General features: G+C 41.2%; 1 protein-coding gene across 2 annotated transcripts in view; it reads right to left on the bottom strand.

Moving 5' to 3' along the window:
- Positions 1 to 21,817, bottom strand: part of ADAMTS19 (ADAM metallopeptidase with thrombospondin type 1 motif 19) — a 166,813-nt gene that overhangs the window by 122,021 nt on the left and 22,975 nt on the right. For both annotated transcript variants that reach the window (XR_014446790.1, XM_083151549.1), the window contains exons 3-7: positions 19,976 to 20,138; positions 11,073 to 11,245; positions 10,159 to 10,242; positions 8,227 to 8,384; positions 609 to 652 (exon numbers count right to left, since the gene is read on the bottom strand). Coding sequence is in view for 1 of the 2 variants with exons in the window: in XM_083151549.1 (XP_083007675.1) it covers positions 609 to 652; positions 8,227 to 8,384; positions 10,159 to 10,242; positions 11,073 to 11,245; positions 19,976 to 20,138 (622 nt within the window). In the remaining variant the exon portion in view is untranslated. The remainder of the gene's footprint in view (positions 1 to 608; positions 653 to 8,226; positions 8,385 to 10,158; positions 10,243 to 11,072; positions 11,246 to 19,975; positions 20,139 to 21,817) is intronic.

Consider the following 21,817-nt stretch of genomic DNA (forward strand, 5'->3'; position numbering starts at 1 on the left):
GAGAGGAGAACATAAGAGTATGGGTAGCCAGCATTTACATTTATGGTTCATTCATGTCTGTGACTGTGAGCATCGGCTGATTTAATATATTTCTGTTTACTGTAGAGAGGTCGACATAGTATCCTCTATTCATATACTGTACTATGGGCAATTTCTCCACTGGTACACTTCTCCACACACTGTATAATACATCCACCCCTGCCAATAAATGTAACCACTATTTATTATAAATTCACATAGGCAGACTATAATATAAAGTTATGGTTACTACATGGCTAACTACAGAAGGAGCACAGTTATCCATTTCAGATGCATATTGGTTACTCATTCACCTGTCATTACATCTTTGGTTGTAAAAAGTGGTATTTATTAAACTTAGCCAAAAGAAAAAATACTCTTTATCTTTTCTTATAGAATGTGTAGACATATGGATTGGGAAAAGGTACGATACAATAAAATGATAACAAAAACAAACATTAGTATTAAACAATATGACAATATCTTATTTCAACTGAAAATACTTAAACAGAATAACATGTATTGTATAGCTAGAAGGAAGAATTCAAACATATTCTATAAATGCATAGTGCAAAGGCATTTTTACTCACCAACTGTATCACATGGTTCATCTTTATGGACACAGAAATCCGTCCTAGAACAAGAGAGGAAAACACATTAATCACAATCAATGCTGTCAGGCTAGTAATAATTATGTGACCCATTTGCACAGATTTGATATGCCTCAGTGGGTAAAAACAAGAATACATTATTGTAACCAAGACTACAGAAAAGTAAAGATTTGGATTAGCAAGTAGGTATTGCAAACATTATTTAATTCTTTGTGGTTGAAAGGTTGAAATATGCACCTCATATTTCTATATAATAGATGAACATATGAATTATTACATTTAATATACAAAATAATGAGAGTCATTATACATTTTCATTTTAAAGTATGTCGTATTAACATATCTGTGTTTTTCCAAAAGTTCATGTTTGCATTTCTAGGGATTATTTTTTTATCACAGTTTATAACAGACATCAGGCTGCGTCTAGACATAGCGGTGCAGTGGGTCCGGTTCAGCTGGACCTCATGCACCGCAAGGAACCTGTGAAAAGGCTTCCTATGTTGCAGTCTACACATATGCTGCGGCGCCGCAGCTGCCGTATCTTACTGCAGCATACTGCAATTGGACCGGACGATGGGACCACCACATTTCAGTGTGGACCAATACATATTAATGTGTGTGTTCCCACAGTGTGGCACTGCCGCATTATGTGCTCCGCTACGCTCTTCCTTCCACCACACTTTTGCCCAGCGTGATTGGACAGCGATGACCGCTGTCATTGTTGGGGGAAAAGCCGCTCAGTGCATACACATTGAGCTGCTTTCCCCCTGCCCGGTTTTGTCAGTAGGGGGCCGGACGGCTTTGCATAGTGCAGCGTTATGCAAAGCCATCCACAAAGCCGCTCATTTGCTGGTAATACCAGCAGATGAGCGGCTTTCCCGGCGATGATGTGGGATTGCGCATCATCGCTCATCACCGGGCCATACACTCTGGGCGGCTTTGAGCTGAAAGCTGCACAAACTTGGTGTTTGAGTGGCTTTCAGCTCAAAGTTGCCCAGTGTGTATGGGCCTTTAGCCCACAGCAGCTGCCAATCAAACTGTATAATACTCTAGCATACTGACAGAAATCGCTGCAGTATATGAACTACCCGGCAGGCATCTTTGTACGGAATAATATAGCTTCTGACATTCCTAGTTCATGTTCGTGGAGCACCAGTTGACCCCAGTTGACCCCCAGTAGGAGTGAGGCATATAGCATGACACAACATGTAAGAGGCATGAGTCTCTGGCATATGCAACACGAGGGACATTTCCTATGAAACTTCCTGTTTCTAAAACTATGAGGATTTTTCAATGATACAGTAGCAAAGGTAATTTATAATATAATAATATAATATAGAGATGCAAAATAAATGTGGAAAAGCAGATGTGTATGGCACATTTGTCATACCTAGCAAATATATAGAAGTAGGACCATTACTTTTGTGGCAACTGGTACATAGGGGGTGTGGCCAAATCTGGCAGGAATGGTTTTGCCCAATACAGGAACAAAATATAATATACTACTGTAGTGTAGAGTACATTATATGTGTTCCCTACAGCAGCTCTCACCAGTTTTACAACAGACCTGGTCCCAGGCAGTAAGTAGCACCTCCCCTTAACCTGAGTGTGACATGACATCCAGGGATTTCTCAATGCTTGTACTACCTGTAGTGGCAAATTAAATAGTGTTTATTGTACCTTAACTGTATGCTATATAACTAAATAAAATAAACAAAAAACAAATGTATTTCTTGCCTGGAAAGGCCTGTGATATACTGTCGTTCTTAGCTAAAATAATATAAGGGTGAGTTCTTCTGCTAGTAGAAAAAGGGCATCATACTGACAACTTCAGTAGCTGGGAACTGCTACAGTTTAAATACTCCCCTAACTCTCACTGCATTCCATACGTCAAACCTGACAGGCAAGCCAGTTACTGACATTCCACATAACATTCACAAACTAACACATGCATTGGCTTTCCTTAAGATCATTTACACAATTAAGGTTACTTTAAGCCATAAAAAAAAAAATTATCTGAAATTATCAGATGCCACAGAACGTTACACCCCTCCCCCCCCCCAACTTTTAATGTAACCAAGTGAACAATGATTTTAACATAAAATCTGAAATGAAGTGTGACAACGTTGAGTTATTAGGTAGTGCATATCTCAAAGTTATCGTGTCAATATAGATATCCTGGCATAAATTACAATACTTTTGCTTCAGGCAATTCATGTTATCAGATTAAGAGCTTCCTATTACTTAATGAACAACAGAGATAAGCCAAGCGGGTAAATTCTATACAGTGAGATAGGCTAGCAATTACTAGTGGTGCTGCATCTGTCTATCTGCAAATTCATTTTCATTTGTTTGAGAACAATAATGGCTAAACTTCAAAAGGATTACTCCAATGCCAGCTTCTAAATACCGTTTGCATATTTATAAACCATTTCAGACTAAACAGATCATAGCATTATACCCATTTAATTACTTTCACTTGTGAAATGTGGCATTTTCTTGTTTTCATTGCCCTGAATAACAAAGGCAGTGCTTTTTAGGGGGGAAATGCAAAAATCAGTCCTCATGCATGTAGCGCCTTTATATCATATAATGGCCCTTATTCAGATCTGATCGCAGTACAAATGTGTTTGGAAAATGGGCAAAACCATGTGCACTGCAGGTGGGGCAGATGTAACATGTGCAGAGAGAGTTAAATTTGGGTGGGGTGTGTTGAAACTGAAATCTAAATTGCAGTGCAAAAATAATGCAGCCAGTATATACCCTGCACAGAAACAAAATAACTAACACAAATCTAAAGCTGGCCATACATCTACAGATCGATTGTCAGATTGTGCTGGTTGGAACAAAAACCTGGTAATGGATGAGTGACAGTTTTTGGCAGTTTTCCAGCCTTTCAAAGCAAATGGTCAACTGTCATTTGCTCTCATCCATTACCAGGTTTTTGTTCCAACCAGCCCAATCTGACAATCGATCTGAAGATGTATGGCCAGCTTTGGTGTTTGGACGTGCGACGCGTTCGCACACATGCGCAATACGTCTGTGCACATGCTTACATGATCGCCATCCCGCTCACTCCTAGCAGTGCAAGAGTAATGGGGGGGGGGGGGGGTGGAGGGGTGGCAGGGGGCATATGCAAAAAGGCCAGTGATGCGGGTGCGGGGGTGGGCAGCTGTAGGGGGGTGGCCAGTGTTGCATGTGGACCAGAATAAGGTCCATAATGAGAGGTGCTATCATGCTGGGACTTTCAGTTCCACACATATTATGCAGATTCACACACTCTATAGTACCAAGCACTGCTATTGAGAATAATTATATCAAACTCTGCAATCTAACACAGAGCAAAATTGAGGTGCTTAGCATACCTTTTTGGCCCCAAAATATGGCCTCACCAATTTTTATAAATGTAATATACTGTATGAGATGATAACTATTAGAATGTTTTTAAACTAAAAATACGCCAGGTGTTGTCTTACTCAGGTGCACTAACATATAAAATGGAACGGTTATTCTTATAAAGTTAAAATTGTATAATGCTGTTTGGACAAACAAAATAATTAAAACAAGCGTGAAAGTAATCATGAAAAAGCGGTAAAACCCACGCAACCTTTACTACATTATATGGAACATGTTATAGTTACTGAAAGAAGTATGCACAATTCAATATCTTACTGGAATACCAATAATAACATTCACCCTTATAAGAAATAAGTGTGTGGGTCCAAAAAAGTAAGAGCACGTCTTATTGATCCATTCCTAAACTCATCAATAGTATCTGTCAATCAAATACGTCACCATAATGCTACAGTACACTTGTCAAGTTATGCCACTCTACAATGGTATATAAGATATTCTCTTAATATTCTATCTCTGGATAGGTATATACTGTATAGGCTGTTCCTTTTACAAATAGCGCTCTCAGGCGCTCTACAGGGGCTGAAGCCTGCACTGTATTGGCAGGGCCACAGATATGCTGTCTGAAATCAGCCAGTCCAGATCAGACTCCCGAGATTTAGCTGTCTGCAATATGCAGGATCAGCGTTCACTGGTGGGTCCCATCTCCCGGTCCAGCAGTGGCCGCTGCATTGCAGGCTGAGCGGAACCAGGTGGGAGCTGTCCCGTATTGCAGGTGTTGGCAGGGCTAATTGGATAGAGGCAATTAACTCTGACATGAGTTTGCCGCAGAACTTTGGAAGTGCAGCGGTCACACTTGGATCCTACAGTGAACCACACAGGTGCTGCTGTACATGGAGTACCCCCTCGGGTCTTGGAGCCCAGAGACAGGAGTCTACATTGCCATGAGGAGTGAATAACTACACATATTTCAAGTTACATAAGTATTTTATATTTGTTTTCACCCCATAAAGGGGGAAATTTACTAAAGAAAATTTGTAAAAAATAGGTGTATTTGTATCCAGAAATACACTTATTTTTGACATTTACAATTCCGAAAATATGGCAATTCGTATTCGTATTGATAGCACATCAATACAAATACGAATTGCCGTATTTTCGGGATAGTAAGGGGGAAATTTACTAAAGGAAATGTGTAAAAAATAGGTGTAAAAATAGGTGTATTTGTATCCAGAAATACACTTATTTTTGACATTTTCTATCCCAAAAATATGGCAATTCGTATTGATGTGCTATCAATACGAATTGCCGTATTTTCGGGATAGAAAATGTCAAAAATAAGTGTATTTCTGGATACAAATACACCTATTTTTTTACAAATTTTCTTTAGTAAATTTCCCCCGTTGTCTCAGTTATATAATGGGGCCTACACACATAGCGATTATGGGGCATTTTCTAAGAGATCTCACTTGATTGCTTAGAAAATGCCCCTATATCGCTCCGTGTGTAGGGGTATAACGATAATGATGTGCGGCCCCGTGTGGCGCTATCACCCGGCGATTAATATCCAGCATGCAGAACATTGGCCCTGACAGATCTCTCAGCACACAGCGCTGACACATGGCTGTGTGCTGAGCGATCTTGCTGAGTGTTCTGAGCAATCTTGCATCTCTCAGAATGCTCAGCACATCACTATGTGTGTATGCCCCTTTATTCATACATAATGTTGTGTATATTGTAGCTAGTATGAAGAAGAAAGCACAATTTCATTATCAGTGACGTCAGTCAGTAATGTCAGTGTAGTTTACAGATGATTTACCATCTTGACTGCACATTATGTTTTCATATCTCTAGGACTCACAAGCTCTGCTCTAATGCCATGCACATACACAGTCTCCACGGGCACACCTCTGACATTTTCATACCTCCCAACATGACCCATGCCAGGAGGGACAAACTACTGTACTCCTGGGCTTTCTTACTTTATGATTGCATTCACCTGTTTTGAACAGGTTATCTAATAAGAAAAGTGTCTCACCACAGGTGATGGTAATCATAAATGAAGAGGGAAGTGCAGGAGCAGAGCATTGTGTCCCTCCTGGAGAGGGACATGTTAGGAGGTATGTATTCGGCACCAAAAAAAAACAGTTTTGACCTTCCTACTATCGGCAAGGTTCCCTCCCATTGATCTAGCGTCACTGTCTATGTTAACGCGGATGACCAAGTATAGACGCCTAACTAGATGCCGTTGACTACTAGTGGTTCACCATTGTATTGACGACCTAAACCTGATTGATCTGTTCATCCGTAACCAGAAACACAGCAGGAAATACAATGTTGGTTGGAGTCAAATACGTGTAGGAAAAGCAGCAGCGATACATAGCCATTGGCACTGAGAATAGGGGAATGAGATATTAATTAGCCAGGCCTAGGCATGTTGGAGGGCCCAACGATACCCAGGTCTTTGCTCCCCCCAAAGGTGCCGATTCTATGGGTGCTCAAGGGCCCGAGCACCCACAGGAATTAATGAGCACCCACGTGCCCGTAACTCCAGAGTCCCAATGCCGGGCCACTGTAGAGCCTTTCAACAGGCTTGAGCACCCACCAGCAAAAACATAAATCGGCACCTCTCCCCCCCCCCCCCTTCTTACCTGACACTGACAGGTAAGGGTGGTGGAAGCGATTGCACTGATTACTGTTTATTCAAAACAGTAAAAAAACTAAAACTTTTTCTGAGTTTATATTGGAAAAAATAACTTAAAAGAAAACTTGGCACAAGTTTTGCTAAAAACTCTAATGTATAATTTATTGCACTGATAAATCTTGTTATATTCTCTTCTGAGAACTATGAAATATTTAGTAAAGTTTCCAGAACTGTTTAATCTGTAAAGGTGCATTTCAGAGACGATGGTTGGAAAGGAATTTGTAAGCATGACTAGACAGATCTCTCTGCCAACAATAAACCTGACACATTTTTTTTTAATTAAAATAAAAACATTGTAATAAAGGATAATTAGATTTGTCACCACAAGGTAAATTAATCCTGATGATGAACTATATATATATATATATATATATATATATATATATATATAGAGAGAGAGAGAGAGAGAGAGAGAGAGAGAGAGATAGAGAGAGAGAGAGAGAGAGAGAGAGAGATGGATAGCAGCATTCAGTCCTCTTAAATGATTTATTAAGACACAGCAACATTTCAATGCAGCAGCATTGTCACCAGGCTCACAACATACACCAAATAGCCCAGGTGGAAGGTGCTCAACACTCACCAGGCGCACATGCCCCATCAGGTGAGCACTAACAGTGACATCATCAAGACAACTCACGAGAGGACGGTTGGCAACCATCGAATGATGTGGGTGCTCCCCCAGAGCCTGCGAATGGATGTTTATGTGAATCATCCATTCGCATCCCATGCATACGAACATGGAATGCGAGGGGGGCTTGTGTATCGGCATCCGCAGAGTGGCGTCTGGTGGACTTGCAAGGCTGTGAATTTGCAGCCTTGTGAATCAACCAGAATAACCCCCAATGTACCAAAATAAATAGCAGCAATGCATTGTAGAAAATATCCCATAGTACTGTGCAGTATAAGGTAAGCTTTCATCTATCTATATATATATATATATATATATATATATATATATATATATATATATATATATATATATATATATATATATATATATATATATATATATATATATATATATATATATATATATATATATATAGCCTTCTAAATAGACAAAGGCACTCAGAGACTAGGTTTGATGAAAAAGCTGGATGGAAGTTTATTCCATAAGGCCTGTCAACGTTTCGGGGGTCATGTATATATATATGGCTAGTGTCCAAGAGTCTACGAAACACTGCCATCTGCTGGCAGAGAGTGAAACTACATCTCTTTCTCATACATGCACAAACACAGAAGGTAGAAGACTAGCTTTCGAAGCTATTGCCTATGCTTTCCCTTTTTTGCTATACAGTAAAAGTTAATATACTGTATGAGATATTTGAAAAAAAAGCACAAAAGAAAATCTGCCACATTATTACACCATATTCTATAGTAATATAAATATTTATGTTATATGTGATTATTATTCTTATATAAAACATATAGAATCTATGATTTATATAAGAATAATAATCACATATAACATAAATATTTATATGATTAACGTTTAAATAAGTAAAACATGAATAACTGTAATGAAGTCATTTATTTTACCTTGTTATAAGGACCGCGGCATCTACTGCTGAATATTCTTCTCCCCAGCTTGTAGACATCTCCATATGTACATCATTCTTCTTTCCAAATTCATCAAGCTGCCATTTACAAAAGCTCTCCAACATTTTTTCTCCATGGTGTCCTATGTACATATCTGCCTATAAATAAACCCAGGATTTAATGAAAATACTGTATGCTATAGCTTGTCTTATACTATAGTTACGATTGTCAGTGATTTTCAGTTTTTGCTCTGTGATTTGGGGTCTGATTCATACGAGCACACTACTGTGACCGGTTTTGCCACTGTTACATCTGAAACTTTATGCTAAGAATAGTGGCTCTTATTCTAGTTCACTCACAGAGACAAATTCCTTCTCAAATGGGCAGAACCATGTGCACTGCAGGGGGGGCAGATGTAACAAGTGCAGAGAGAATTAGACATGGGATGCATGCGCTGTGCACATTTTTAGTGACTTAGATGCATTTACAGTTTAAAAACACCAACCATTTATCAAATGATTTAAAAAATCTTATTAATTTTGGTAGATAAAAATACAGAATACACAAATTTACCCACTGATAAGATATACTCTGTAACTGATTTGCTTGTAGTATAATCACATTAATTCATACACCCTTTTTGGGACCAAATAAGGACTTTTCTAGAAATACCAGCGTCCTACCTTGTCTAAAATGTAATAGTAATATACGTAGATTTGTCCTCATACTGTATATCAATGCAAACAGCCCCTTTCAGCACACCAAGGGCCTGATTCAGGTTTACTTGCTGGGCTGCAAATTTGAAGCCTGAGCGATTATCGGAGGGCCACGCATTTGCACAGATCTCATTGCGCATGTGCGATCCCTGTTTGATTGACAGCAGGAGACCGTTTGCAGTTGTGCACAGGGGCGGGAGGAGTGTGTGGGGGCTTCCATTCAGTGGAGTGGCAGCTACCTGCTCACTGGGCTACAAACACTCAAAGCCCAACAAGCAGGTCTGAATCGGGCCCCAAGTGCCTGCTTCAGAGTTGATTGCTGATGTGCTACTCAAGCGATTATGGAATGACAGTGCATTGACTCAGAGTTTTCTGGGAGCAGTCATGAAAATGCAGGCATGTCCAGGCCGCTCTGGGCAAGGACCGCGGTGACTACATGACATCACACACAGCTTCTGTGACATGAAACATGGCCAGCCTGCATCTGGCATCGCAGCTAGCCAGTGTAGTGAAGTGCTTGTGCACAATAGCAATGTGCTTGCGGTCACATCGCGGTATGGGCCAGCAGTGGGGGGCCTTGCCCTGTACTGGGCAGCCCCCCCTGCAGGCTACTGCTGGTATATGCAGTTATGCTAAATTTCTGGCCTGAGCATGCCTGAGTTTTTTTTGACACACCCCTAAATGCTGGCTTCCTGTCAGTCAAATTGCAAGACGATTATGGTTACGATCCCCACGCATTTTCTGATGTTATTTTGGCCTCGCGCATGGGCACTATGATCAGTATGCATGCAAAGTCATTCATTAAATTAAATAGATTGCAACATCGCACATCAGCAATCAATTCTGAATAACCCCCATTATGCAGCTGACCACAATGGCGTGACTACCACAACTGTTATGGGGCCCAGAGCATCTTTTCTGTGTAAGTAATATGTACTATATACATTTATCACCATTAGTTGGCACATAGGTGCACTTACACATTTTTGCTATGGGACCTACAAATATCTAGTTATGCCCCTGGTGGTGACAAGTTGTGTCAAGTATTTTGTGCTATATGATGTAAAAACAGTATGGGAATGAGAAAACATCTATTTGAATGTATAGTGAGAAAATGTGATATACACCTAGTCATTTATAACAGTCTGAACGTGACAACACTAATACATACACATTAACAATCAATATTAAGAAGCACATAACAGTGCTTACTCACAGGTGTTTCATGAAGTAGAACCAATTTTGTTACCCGCAGATTCATTTGTACTCCAAGACTTTTGTGCTGAAAAAGGTTGTATACCTAGAAACATAACAATGGATACAGTGTTTCATTTACTTATTTTTTTTTTAAGTGATAAAAAATTTTTTTGTTTCAAAAGACTACTTGTGAATTAGCGCAGTATAGTTTTTTTAAAAGCCACACTGGATGTATTGTTCTTTAGTTTTAGGAGGGTACAGATCTTTAAAAGCCGCACCGGATGTCATAGTGGTAAGTGATGCCTCTAAACAGAACATTACCATTGAAATGCCATATGACCGGTGACAGCAAGGTTCAGACCATGGGATCCAATGTGTACCGGATGTGGGCTGGTAGTGTTCGCCATACTTCGGGGTCGGCGGCTAGCTACATTCTCCGCAGGTTACTAAATGTAATAGATGTTAAAGTGGATATTTAAGCTAGCCCACCAACCTTGCTCATCCCCCTGCCGTTGCAGGTCATATGGAACCTGTCTCCGTTCGGGGGAGGCTGTGTGGACCGTGGGGGGCTGGACCTTTTGTTGTTCAGGGCCCCCACAAACCTTAATCTGCCCCTGAGGTAGGCGCTGATTGGTTGGTGGTTTATCACTCTCCATTGTATCTTGTATCACTTATCAAGGCTTAGTACATCTCGCCTATGGTGGTTACAAGTTATAGCATTGACAAAGATAAGATTAGTATTTATAGTGTGTATCAGCAGAACATCATGGAGAGATGGTCAGCATTATGTTAATTAACAGTAGAATACTGTTGTGTGTTGCTGTGTTTATGCTAAAGCTGTGCATTATTACAGAAAAAAATATTTAATATTGAAAATCAGCCATTTGCAAAGTACTAACAGAAATAATGGCTGTACTGACCGCACATATTTACCATGTTTAGGATAGTGAGAATGAATTTTCTTGTTGCTTCAGACCCGTGATAGGACACCATGCCTGGGTCAGCAACCACCACTGTTTCTATGTTGTATTCTTGGCTTTGTTTGTATGAGTATCTTTTTCCTCTCCCAGTTTCAGCTGCTCTATAATTTTTTGCTCTTTTCTTACCTGAGAATAAAAAGTAAAATGTAAATTGATTGATAAAATAAATAAGACGTAAATGATCATAGTGAAATGCAAAAACACTTAAATTCATGTAGTTGCCTAAGAAACTCATTTTTGTTCAGAGATTTTACAAAAATAAACAGATAAATAAGGCATCTGAGGTGGTGATTGTGCAAAATAATTATTCTATTTTCATTGCACCGCACTTAAGCTGGATACACACTATAAGATTAAATTTCCAATCTGGTTGGTTGGAACGAGAATCTGTGAATGTCTGGGAACAAATTGCAATCAACCAAAAGCTGGACACTACCAAAAGCTGGACAGAAATGACCAGATTTTCATTCCAACCAGTCAGATTGGAAGATAGTCTTATAGTGTGTATCCAGCTTTAGTTTTGCACCCAATGCTCAAGAAAATATGGTGACATTTAAACAATGCCTGATGCTGTGTACACACGGTGCGATTTGCACTGTTGACTGTACAATAGACTGTGCAGTACAGTTTATTTCTACTATCTCTGAAGGATGGCCATGCTGCTCAGTGCAGCATGGCCCCACTCCCCCGGCGATGTTCCTCCCTCCCTGCTAGCAGATGCCAGCACCCCCCCGGATGCCAATATTGAATCGATATTGGCAGCCGCCAAATATTTACCGTGTGCATAAGTAAGTTTTCCATTGATTGCAATCTATTACTAATCACATTTGATATATAATAATTTAATTAGAATAATATGCCAAATGTGAGTGTGTCGTATTAAAGTTCATGAAAGGTTTCCATTTAATTTCTTTAGCAGCACCCCTCAAGCTGGGTACATGCTAGCTGATGTGTGCACCTAGACCTAGTGACATCTGGGATGATGAAACCTGGCAGGGGAAATGTGTCTGACATGTGCATACACACTTGCCGATGACGGCAGCCATGCTGCAGAATCCCTCGCTAGCTATGTCCTACTTTGTCTTGCATGTAGGGATGACGGAGGATGTGGCTGACGAGGCGCAGAAGCACGCATCACCAGGGACATAGCTGGTACATACTGGACAATTTTAAAGGTTTGTTGTCCTGAACCGTTGCAATTGGTAAAAATCGGTCAAAATATTGGGGCAGATGTATTAAGCCAGGAGAAGACTTGGCACCAGCCAATGAACTGTGTTTGAAAATGACAGTTGCGAGTTGATTGACTGGTGCTTTATCTCCTTTTACTTTATCTCCACTTTGTCTCCAGTTTATGTCTTCTCCAGGGTTAATACATCTGCCCCAGTGTTTGGTGTGTACCCCTCATTAGAAACAGTGACACCATCTGTGCTTTTTTTCTGATCATACACAACAGTACGCGGCACAGCAATCTTTCTCCCTTTTCAAAGTTTAATACTTATAACTAGCTACTGAGACAGGATGAAATAATTTCAGATATGAAAATGTCTGAAGACGTCCCTGGTTTTGAAGAGACCACAACAATTCTGTTACCTACAGTAACCTAGCCCAGGTCAGCTTCTTATTTCACCATGAAGTACAATGTGACATCAGGAGGTGGTTTGCTGAAACAAGCATATAAAACAGACACATACCACATTTTTTTTGCAGACAAACTAAGCATCTCATAAAATGGAAAACCTGGAACATTGTAAAACATTTTGTGGACTATTTTTCTAAACTGGTTAGCAGCCATTGAGTTATTAAATGTTTATTTAGTTCAATTTACAAGTAACACATTGAAACCACTTGTAGTAGTCACAATTTTATTTCATGTATTTTAACAATGAATAAAATATAGTAAAACAAAACACTTTATGCTATTAAGTTCACACAACACACAATGACATTTCATATATATGGTAACTAAGACAATTAATAAAATGAACGTGGGGGCATTTAAAAAACAAATATATATTCAGGTCATATATCACTTTTGACATTGATTCTGTATGTTAGCCATATTCTTAACAAATTCCTCAAAGCCTGCATCAGACTGCAAATTAAGTTTCTGGTAATTTGTGAGGAAACACAAATGAACAAGCTGGACCATTATATACAGTATTTTAGCAATGTTTTTGCAATGATGTGCACCAGGTCTCTCCAAGTTGTGGACATGTGCTAAATACAGCTTCCCACCACCATATCTGACACTTCCAAATTTAAAATGTGGTACAATTTTGTTAACAATGTTTAGACTGCAAACATATGGTTCTAAAATATATATTGCCTTTATAATATAAATATTTGGAGATCACGAATGTATAATGAGCAATGTAATTTTAGTTCTATGTACCCTGTATTGGTCCAATATGTGCCCTATGTACAGGGGTGTGAAACACTTGTGATTCCTTATAAATAAAATGTAAAAATAATAATAATAATAATAATAATAATAACTAATTGAAATAAAACATTGCCTAGTTTTGGCTGTGTTGGCTGGGCATGTGCAGTACCAACGTTGGTACTATGAGTTTAACATGGGCGTCTATGGGCAGAACTGCCCATAGACGCCCATGTTAAACTCATAGTACTCATAGTACCAACCGTAGATGACCTATGTGAAAACTTTAACATGGGGGCCAATGGATTCGCACACAACCAATCAGCCGTGGAGCTCCCCCGTAGCCCGCTACTGATTATCTAAGGGATGACCCGTGAATTACATCACTGGGGAATCCCTCAGTCTTGGGGAGGAGCTGCAAGTGTAAACACACTTGCGGCTCCTTAGGATCTTTTGTGTCACATATCGGAGCCGGGAGCGACCGACGGGGTGTGCATGGCGGCAGGCGGCATCACAAGACTGGACAGACAGGGCGGCATCTTAGGAGAGGGCTGCAGGCTGAGTGTTAGGTGTGGCAGCAGCCGCCATCTTGCGGGTGTTCCTGGGCAGGTGCTGGTGGCACCATAGTACCTACGTTTGTACTGCACATGCGCAGTACACTGGTCCGGTCGCAGTCATCTGTGCCTTGCAGTCTCCGCCGTCCATTCATGGTTCTCCACCTGGTCACCTGGTTGGCTTCTGGAGGACACTTTATCTTCAAACCACAGTTACCAAGTCTTTCAGTGTCCTCAGGTTATCTTCAAGCCACAGCCATCAAGTCTTTCAGTGTCCTCATTTCATCTTCAAGCCAGAGTCACCAAGTCTTTCAGTGTCCTCATATCTTCAAGCCACAAGCAGCAAGTCTTTACGGTATCCTTCCCTTCATCTCCTAAGTCTCAATCATAAGGTGCTATTTCCCTCAGTCCATTTCATAAGTTCGTTGCCTTGATCATACCATTGGAACTGTATCACAGCATTTCTCATTAAATCCTTTCAAGCATTCTTCAGTTTCCTATGTCTTCTTCTGAGTTACCCCAGCTTCCCATTACATAAGTAAACAATATATAAGACCTTCAAGCTTCCAACCCCCTGCCGTATCCCCAGCTCCTCCATACCCGCAAGTTCCACCAACTCAGCCTAGTGGGACATTTTGGTGTCGGGTCAACGGTTTGTTTTTTACACACATAGTTGCCTACTATGGAACCAAGAGGATGCAATCTATGCCGTAGGGGATGGTGAGTATACTTTTATTTCACAGGAACCCCATGGATTTCTACTGGAGAAGAGGATATGCCTACGGGGGATGCTATAGGTAAATATGTATGTGTGGGATGTGTATTAAAATTGTATTTTTCTAGGTGTCAGTGTGTTTTATTGGGCTGTTGGTTCTGTTGTAGAACTACAAGACCCAGCGAGCCCATAAATGCCCTGAATTCTGGGATTTGTGGTTCTCCAAGTCCATGTATGTAGTGGAGGCTTGCTGGGACTTGAAGGTCCACAACAGAACCCAATAGTTTTTTCTATTTGTTAACACTTTCATGCCACATGCATTCGTAGCCATTCGTTCTTAGTAAATTACTCCCCTTATGTCTCAAGATGTACAAGGAGACTATCAGAGTCTGGGCAAGGGCAAGAAGGTACTGGAGTTAGACAGAGACACAGAAGAAAAAACAGACACAGGTGACAAACAGGAAATTGGTTATAGCTGAAGCTAACTACCATGTGTGAATGGCACAGGACCACTGGGGCAAGCGACCGGGCTATCTTTCCCACTGGGCTAGGTGTGCTACTACCTGGTTTTGTCAGGGTATAACCAGCATCAGGACAAGGGCAGGCTAGCCAACAGACTTCATAGCTGGAAAGCCAGACACACAAAGATAAAGTGCTAGTTATTATGTAGCTGAGGCTGCACACTTAGGCCCCTATTCTGATTGATATGCTCCCTTGCATGTACTCGCAGAAGAGCTATTTTTCATGACTGTGTATGCGCATAGTTAGTTATGCGCATGTGCAGCCAATGTGTGCGAGTGGCCTTGGCGAATAGATTTTTGACCGGGCGCTTGCATACAGTGCGGGTGGTGGGCCAGGGGAATCGCCCATGAGAACGCCCAGCATTTCATGGATGTTCTCATGAAAATGCTGGGCATTCTCATGGTAATTCCCCGATGATGCGGGTTCAGGGGGCGGGCAGCTTATGTCAGCAGATGTCAGCCGCCCACCAACTTCCTGCACAGGCGGCCCGCAGATCTGAGACACCACAGCGGTGTCTCAGATCTGCGAGCGCTGGAGAAATCTGTGCAGCTGTGCGAGGGGTCATGAAGGCCATGCGGGTGGCATCTGGTTGCAGCCTTGTGCGGCAACCAGAATAACCTCCTTAGAACACACAGGAGTCAGGCTGCTAGAATGCAATTACATAGACGAGCCACAGACGGCTAGTATCGCCATTGTGTCTTTAATAGATTTTTACATTAAAGTTCTGCTTTCAACACAGTAATGCTGGATACATCTGCAGAACATAAAGGAAAAAACCTGACTTAATTCTTAGTGTGTAAAACATAGATCCTTGAAAAATTCAAATCACATTTACAGCTTAGACCAGGCATGTCCAAAGTCAGGCCCTGGGACCAAATGCGACCCGTGCTGTCATTTCAAGCGGTCCGCAGCCTCCAGCTGGAAGTGGGCAGAGCATCAGATGTGGGAAGCACAGGACACTAAAGGTGGGGCCCCGGCGAGCGCGCCTTTACCTTGCTGTCTGGTGCAGTGAGGAGGTGCCGGCCGCCACAGTCAGATGTGTTTGGCGTCCTACACCTGCTGCTGCAATCATATATATATCACCCTACTCCGCAATCACAGTGACAGCAGTGGGGAGGGAGGCAGCAAGGGGGAAGCTTGCTCCCGTAACATGCAGAGTGGAGGAGGGTGGCAGCAGGAGCCCAAGCATCTCCTTTCCTTGCAGTGCCTGCTTTGCCTATCCTTCCTCTGGCTCACACAAGGAGCTGGGAAACATACAGAGAAGGGAGTGGGCATGAGTGGGGGACATACAGCGAAGGAGGGTCAGGCTGGGGGACATACAGTGAATGGAGGCACTGATGGACATTAAGGGAAGGGGGGCAGGCTGGGGGACAGAGTGAATGGTGCAGAGTGGGGAACATACAGTGAATGGGGACATACAGTGAAGGAGGGGCTGGCTGGGGGACATACAGTGAATGGGGGCAGAGTGGGGGACCATTCTGATGTGATTAATGATTCAAAAAATGTCAGGCTGAATGGTCGGCCCCCACACATTTACACTTCACCAAATCTGGCCCTCGTCGCAAAAAGTTTGGACACCCCTGGCTTAGACGAAAAAATGAAGCAGTTGTGAGTGTAATTGAAAGTAAAAATTTCCATGGCCAATTATACTTTCTTACAGTATTTCAATGTTTGCCTGTGACATTTCACTTATTTATTTATTAACAGTTTCTTATATAGCGCATACATATTACGCAGCACTTTACAGAGAATATTTGAACACTCACATCAGTCCCTGCCCCAGTGGAGCTTGCAATCTATATTCCTTACCACATGTACACACACACACATTCTAGGGTTCATTTTGTTGGGAGCCAATTAGCCTACCAGTATATTTTTGGATTGTGGGAGGAAACCGGAGTACCCGGAGGAAACCAACGGAAGTACGAGGATAATATACAAACTCTGCACAGTTGGAGCCAATGAGCCATGGTGGGAATCGAACCATGACCTCAGTGCTGTGAGGCAGTAATGCTAACCATTACACCATCCATACTGCCCCACTTATTGCTTAGTATTGTTGCTTCTCTTTACCAAGTCTGATATAAAAACGATGGTAATGCAAAACGTAACACATGTTAAAATTGGTGCCAGACTGGACTGTGATTAGCAGAGAGAAACCACTATTTGCCTTTCAGGCTGCCATAGAAATCTTCTATGGGCTGCAGTCGATGAAATCTGTAGAAGCCGGGGTTTTGCGCATGTGCAGTACCGGTGCCCCTGCTGCACATGGGCCAGTCCAGGTGCCTGTCAGGAACCAGACAGCACAGCCAGCGGCAGCCCCTCTCCCAGAGGTGGATTTTTCACAAGGCACCTTAGGTGTCTACCTAGAACCCAAAATATCCCAAGGGCCCTCAAAGGTTGATGTAGTGAGATCACGTGGATCTTTGATAGGATAAAAAATGCTTGGAGACATAAAATGGTTTCATTCACTGCAGTCAGTTTACTTTAAATGTGACACACGTATTAACCCTACAGCCAAAAGACCAGATTTGTGAGCACTGTTTATGCAACTGAGCATTTATTAGTAGATTGTGCACACGCCAAGGTGCTGTATTAATGTCACCTGCAATCAGCAGCAAAAATACAGTGCTCTGGGTTGTTTGAGGGTGGGGGCCCAAACTGATATCCTGTCTAGGGCCCCATGAGATCTAATACTAGCTCTGCCCCCCTCTCCATCCAGGTAACAGCCGCCACTGTATCAGACTGGCTTATACAGTAACATACCTGCCTTAACTGCACAAAAATCAGGACTGTCCTGCCAATAATGGGGTGGTTGGGATGTATACTATAGCAAATGGAATATACCAATATGTACGATTTTGTTTTGCAGCTCCACATTTTTCAGTGGGATAAAGGGACCGATGGCACATATTTAAATACATTCCTGTTTTGTCTCATGTCTGCAGAGCAGATTTCTACATTACTTCATATGTACTTATAAGATGACTTTTACCACTTGTCAGATGATTGTAGTTAGCATGACAGAGCTCACCCAGACACACTAATCGTTGTCCCTCCCTTTAGTTAGGTAGACTAAATAAATGTATCCCAATCATTTCATACTCTTCAAACTATTTCATCTACTTTTCATACTGGAAAAAAATATCAGGATAAAACATCTACAATTTTGGGGATTTTGAGTTATCCACTTCTCTTTAATCGAAGTTAATGTAAAATATAATACTACTACTACTAATATTAATGATAATATTTATAAATAAAAATAAACTATTTTCTTAACAAAATAATTAGATATTAAAATATGTATCACACACGCAGTCAATACTAAGGTAATCATCAAAATCGCTAAATTGAGAAATCATAAATCGAGCGATTATTGAATGACTGTCCATGCTCACCATGCACATTGCGCATGCGTGAGTAAAAATGTACACCCTTTTTCAGAGCAGATCTGCCATATAGTATATTCACAGTGACAATGCAAGTATGCATGATCCAGAGTTGTACATAGTTACACTGACAAATGAAGAAGGCAGAACTGGAGTGTACTGGGCTTTCTTGCATATGCAAAGTTAGCATTAAATGTGTGCAAATAAATGAAAATATGCTTTTGCACCCTAATATAGGGTAGGTAAATGTACTCAGTCATGATGATGACTAGCAGCAAACCATTATGATATGCATAATTCTCTGTATAGGGACACTACAGTAACAGTTCTGGGGGTCTGTATCTGGTTCGCACGCAAAAGCAAATTCTCCCCTAATGGACAAAACCATGTGCACTGCATGAGGGGCAGATGTAACAGAGAGAGTTAGATTGGGTATTATTTTTTTTTCTGTGCAGGGTAAATACTGGCTGCTTTATTCTTACAATATATATATATATATATATATATATATATATATATATATATATATATATATATATATATATATATATATATATATATATATATATATATATATATATATCAGTTTGAAGTACAAACCTCACCCAAATCGAACTCTCTGCACAAATACATCTCTATTGAGAGAATTTGCTTTTGTGAGTGAACCAGAATCAGGGCATGGATGCAGTGTGCAATTCTATGACAGAAAACTGGACTGTCAGTTATTACATTAATGGGCATTTTCTACACATTTTACAGGAGCAAATTGCATGACAGCATAGAACTATTTAAACATGAAAGCCCCTTATGGGGGAAATTTACTAAGATGGGAATACGACTTCACATGTGATGTTGCTATGGGCAACCAATCAGAATCTACTTCTTATTTATTTAGCACCCTCTAGAAGATAGTAGATCTGACTGGTTGCCCATAGCAACATCACATGTGAAGTCTTATTCCCATCTTAGTGAAATTTCTCCCTATCTGCGGTGAACATTCGTCCATGATGTGTGAGGTGAACATCCATCTCTTGGAGAGTTTAATTGTAGGTGATGGATGGGAATTTCTAATGATGCAGTTATTAAATTGTACCTCGCACCTCTCACCTGCTAGCCCAATCCAGAATTCATGCTGCCATATATTGCAGCTATTTACTATAATATATATTACTATAATATCTATATAATGATTTGTCCAGGTGAAGACTTCGGCTCATATTTACATTTTCCACAATGATTAAAATATATAAAATAGTCACAAAAACATGAAAATAACGAAATGAAAGAACATACCAGTAACTCCACAGTATGAGTATTGAGTAGTTTTATTTTCTGTTGCTTTTTCTTCTGCAGTTCTTTTCCTCCTATAAACTCGATGAGCATGGCCTCCTTCTGTAATGGTCCGATTTATAGGCTCAACATATATGAAATCTTCATTTATTTGTATAAAGCCCATCTGGTAAATAAGAAATCACATATATAAAAATGGAAAGCAAATTAACAAAATGTATTCATGAGTCTGTTGTATAAATAATGACACCATCTAGTTTACAGTATCTCAGACCTAACGCACCTTTGTTATTCAATGAAAACATTTTTTACAATGTCAACAAGAGATTTTTGCCAGTTATGCTGTTTATATTGTACTTGTCGGCATGTGCAGGATGTTGACGTGTTAACAATGCTAGTTAAGGTTATGCTATGGGAGGGGAGGTTAGGTTTAGACACAATGGGGAGATTTAGAGTTAGGGAATAGGCCATAGTTTCTTACCCTCCAGCATTCTGCAGGAGACTCCCTGAAATAACAGCGATCTCCCGCTCTCCCTCATTTGTTTAGCAATCTCCCTCATGTCACCTAACCCACATTACACTGTTACATTTTTGAGGAAAAAAAGGAATGAGATATAGATACATTTACATTGAATCATCAGCACCATTTCCCAGCACCAAGTATAGTAGCTCTTACTTATAGGGGCTCATCTACATTTGGATATAAGTCTTTTTAAAAGATTAATCTCAGATGTAGCAGTACACACCCATGCTTCTAGGTGCCACGTTCACAATCTCTTTGTACAATCTCTCCATATATAGAACTAGACACGCCCTTTGCGTGGAGTATGACACGCCCCCTCTATGGGGCACTGTGTAAAACTCTGCTACCAATTATAATCTCCCTGAAACTAGTTTTCAAAAGTAGGCAAGTATGGACTAGGTGCAGTGGCGTAGCTATAGCTCAGCAGCCCCCCGCTGTGGCGGGGAGATGCAGAGAACATGTGGGCACCGGGGGTCTGCGGGGCTATAGATACCACTTACCCGCTGCTGTTTGGTGCCCTGCCGTCACGGTCCCGTCTATCCTGGCGCCGGCTCCTGCTGCTATAATGAAAATGGACACTTAGAAAATGGCTGCCCCCATACTGCAGACAGTTTTCTGTCTGCAGTATGGGGGCAGCCATTTTCTAAGAGTCCGTTTTCATTATAGCAGCAGGAGCCGGCGCCGGGAGAGACGGGACCGTGACCGCATATGCGGCCAGGCAGGTACGCCGAGGGGAGGGAGGGGAGGGGGGGCGCCGAGGAGAGGGAGGGGAGGGGGGCGCCGAAAAATCTGCGGCGGGGGGGGGGGGGCAAAAATTAGGTAGTTACGCCACTGACTAGGCGTTTTCACTGCTGACCACTGGCTACCAAGACTTCACTGGAGCGACCAGATTAAAACATACCACACAACCCCACATACATGCATCAAAGTACTGCAGTATTCTTAACACAGTTATATGTTCTGTTTCAGTATGCTTTAAGGGATGTAAAGTATATTCAGTTATCTACATGTAACCCTCAGGACTAAGAAGTGTAATTAGAAAAATAAGTTATATGAGCTTCCTAATTATCTGCTTTTTTGCAGTCTTTTTATCTAGGGACAGTATTTAGAGCAAAACTCCTGTCAGGACAGACCATGGGCCAGATGAACTAAGCTTCAAAAATGATAAAATGGAGAGTGATAAACCGCCAGCCAATCAACCCCTACCTGCCATGTCACAGACTGTGTTTGAAAAATGACAGATAGGAGCTGATTGGTTGGTTGTTTATCACCCTCCATTTTATCACTTTTGAAGCTCAGTGCATCTGGCCCCATGGGCGGGA

The sequence above is a fragment of the Crinia signifera genome, chromosome 1 (genome assembly GCF_055691185.1).
Source record: "Crinia signifera chromosome 1, ASM5569118v1, whole genome shotgun sequence".
Classification (NCBI taxonomy): Eukaryota; Metazoa; Chordata; class Amphibia; order Anura; family Myobatrachidae; genus Crinia; species Crinia signifera.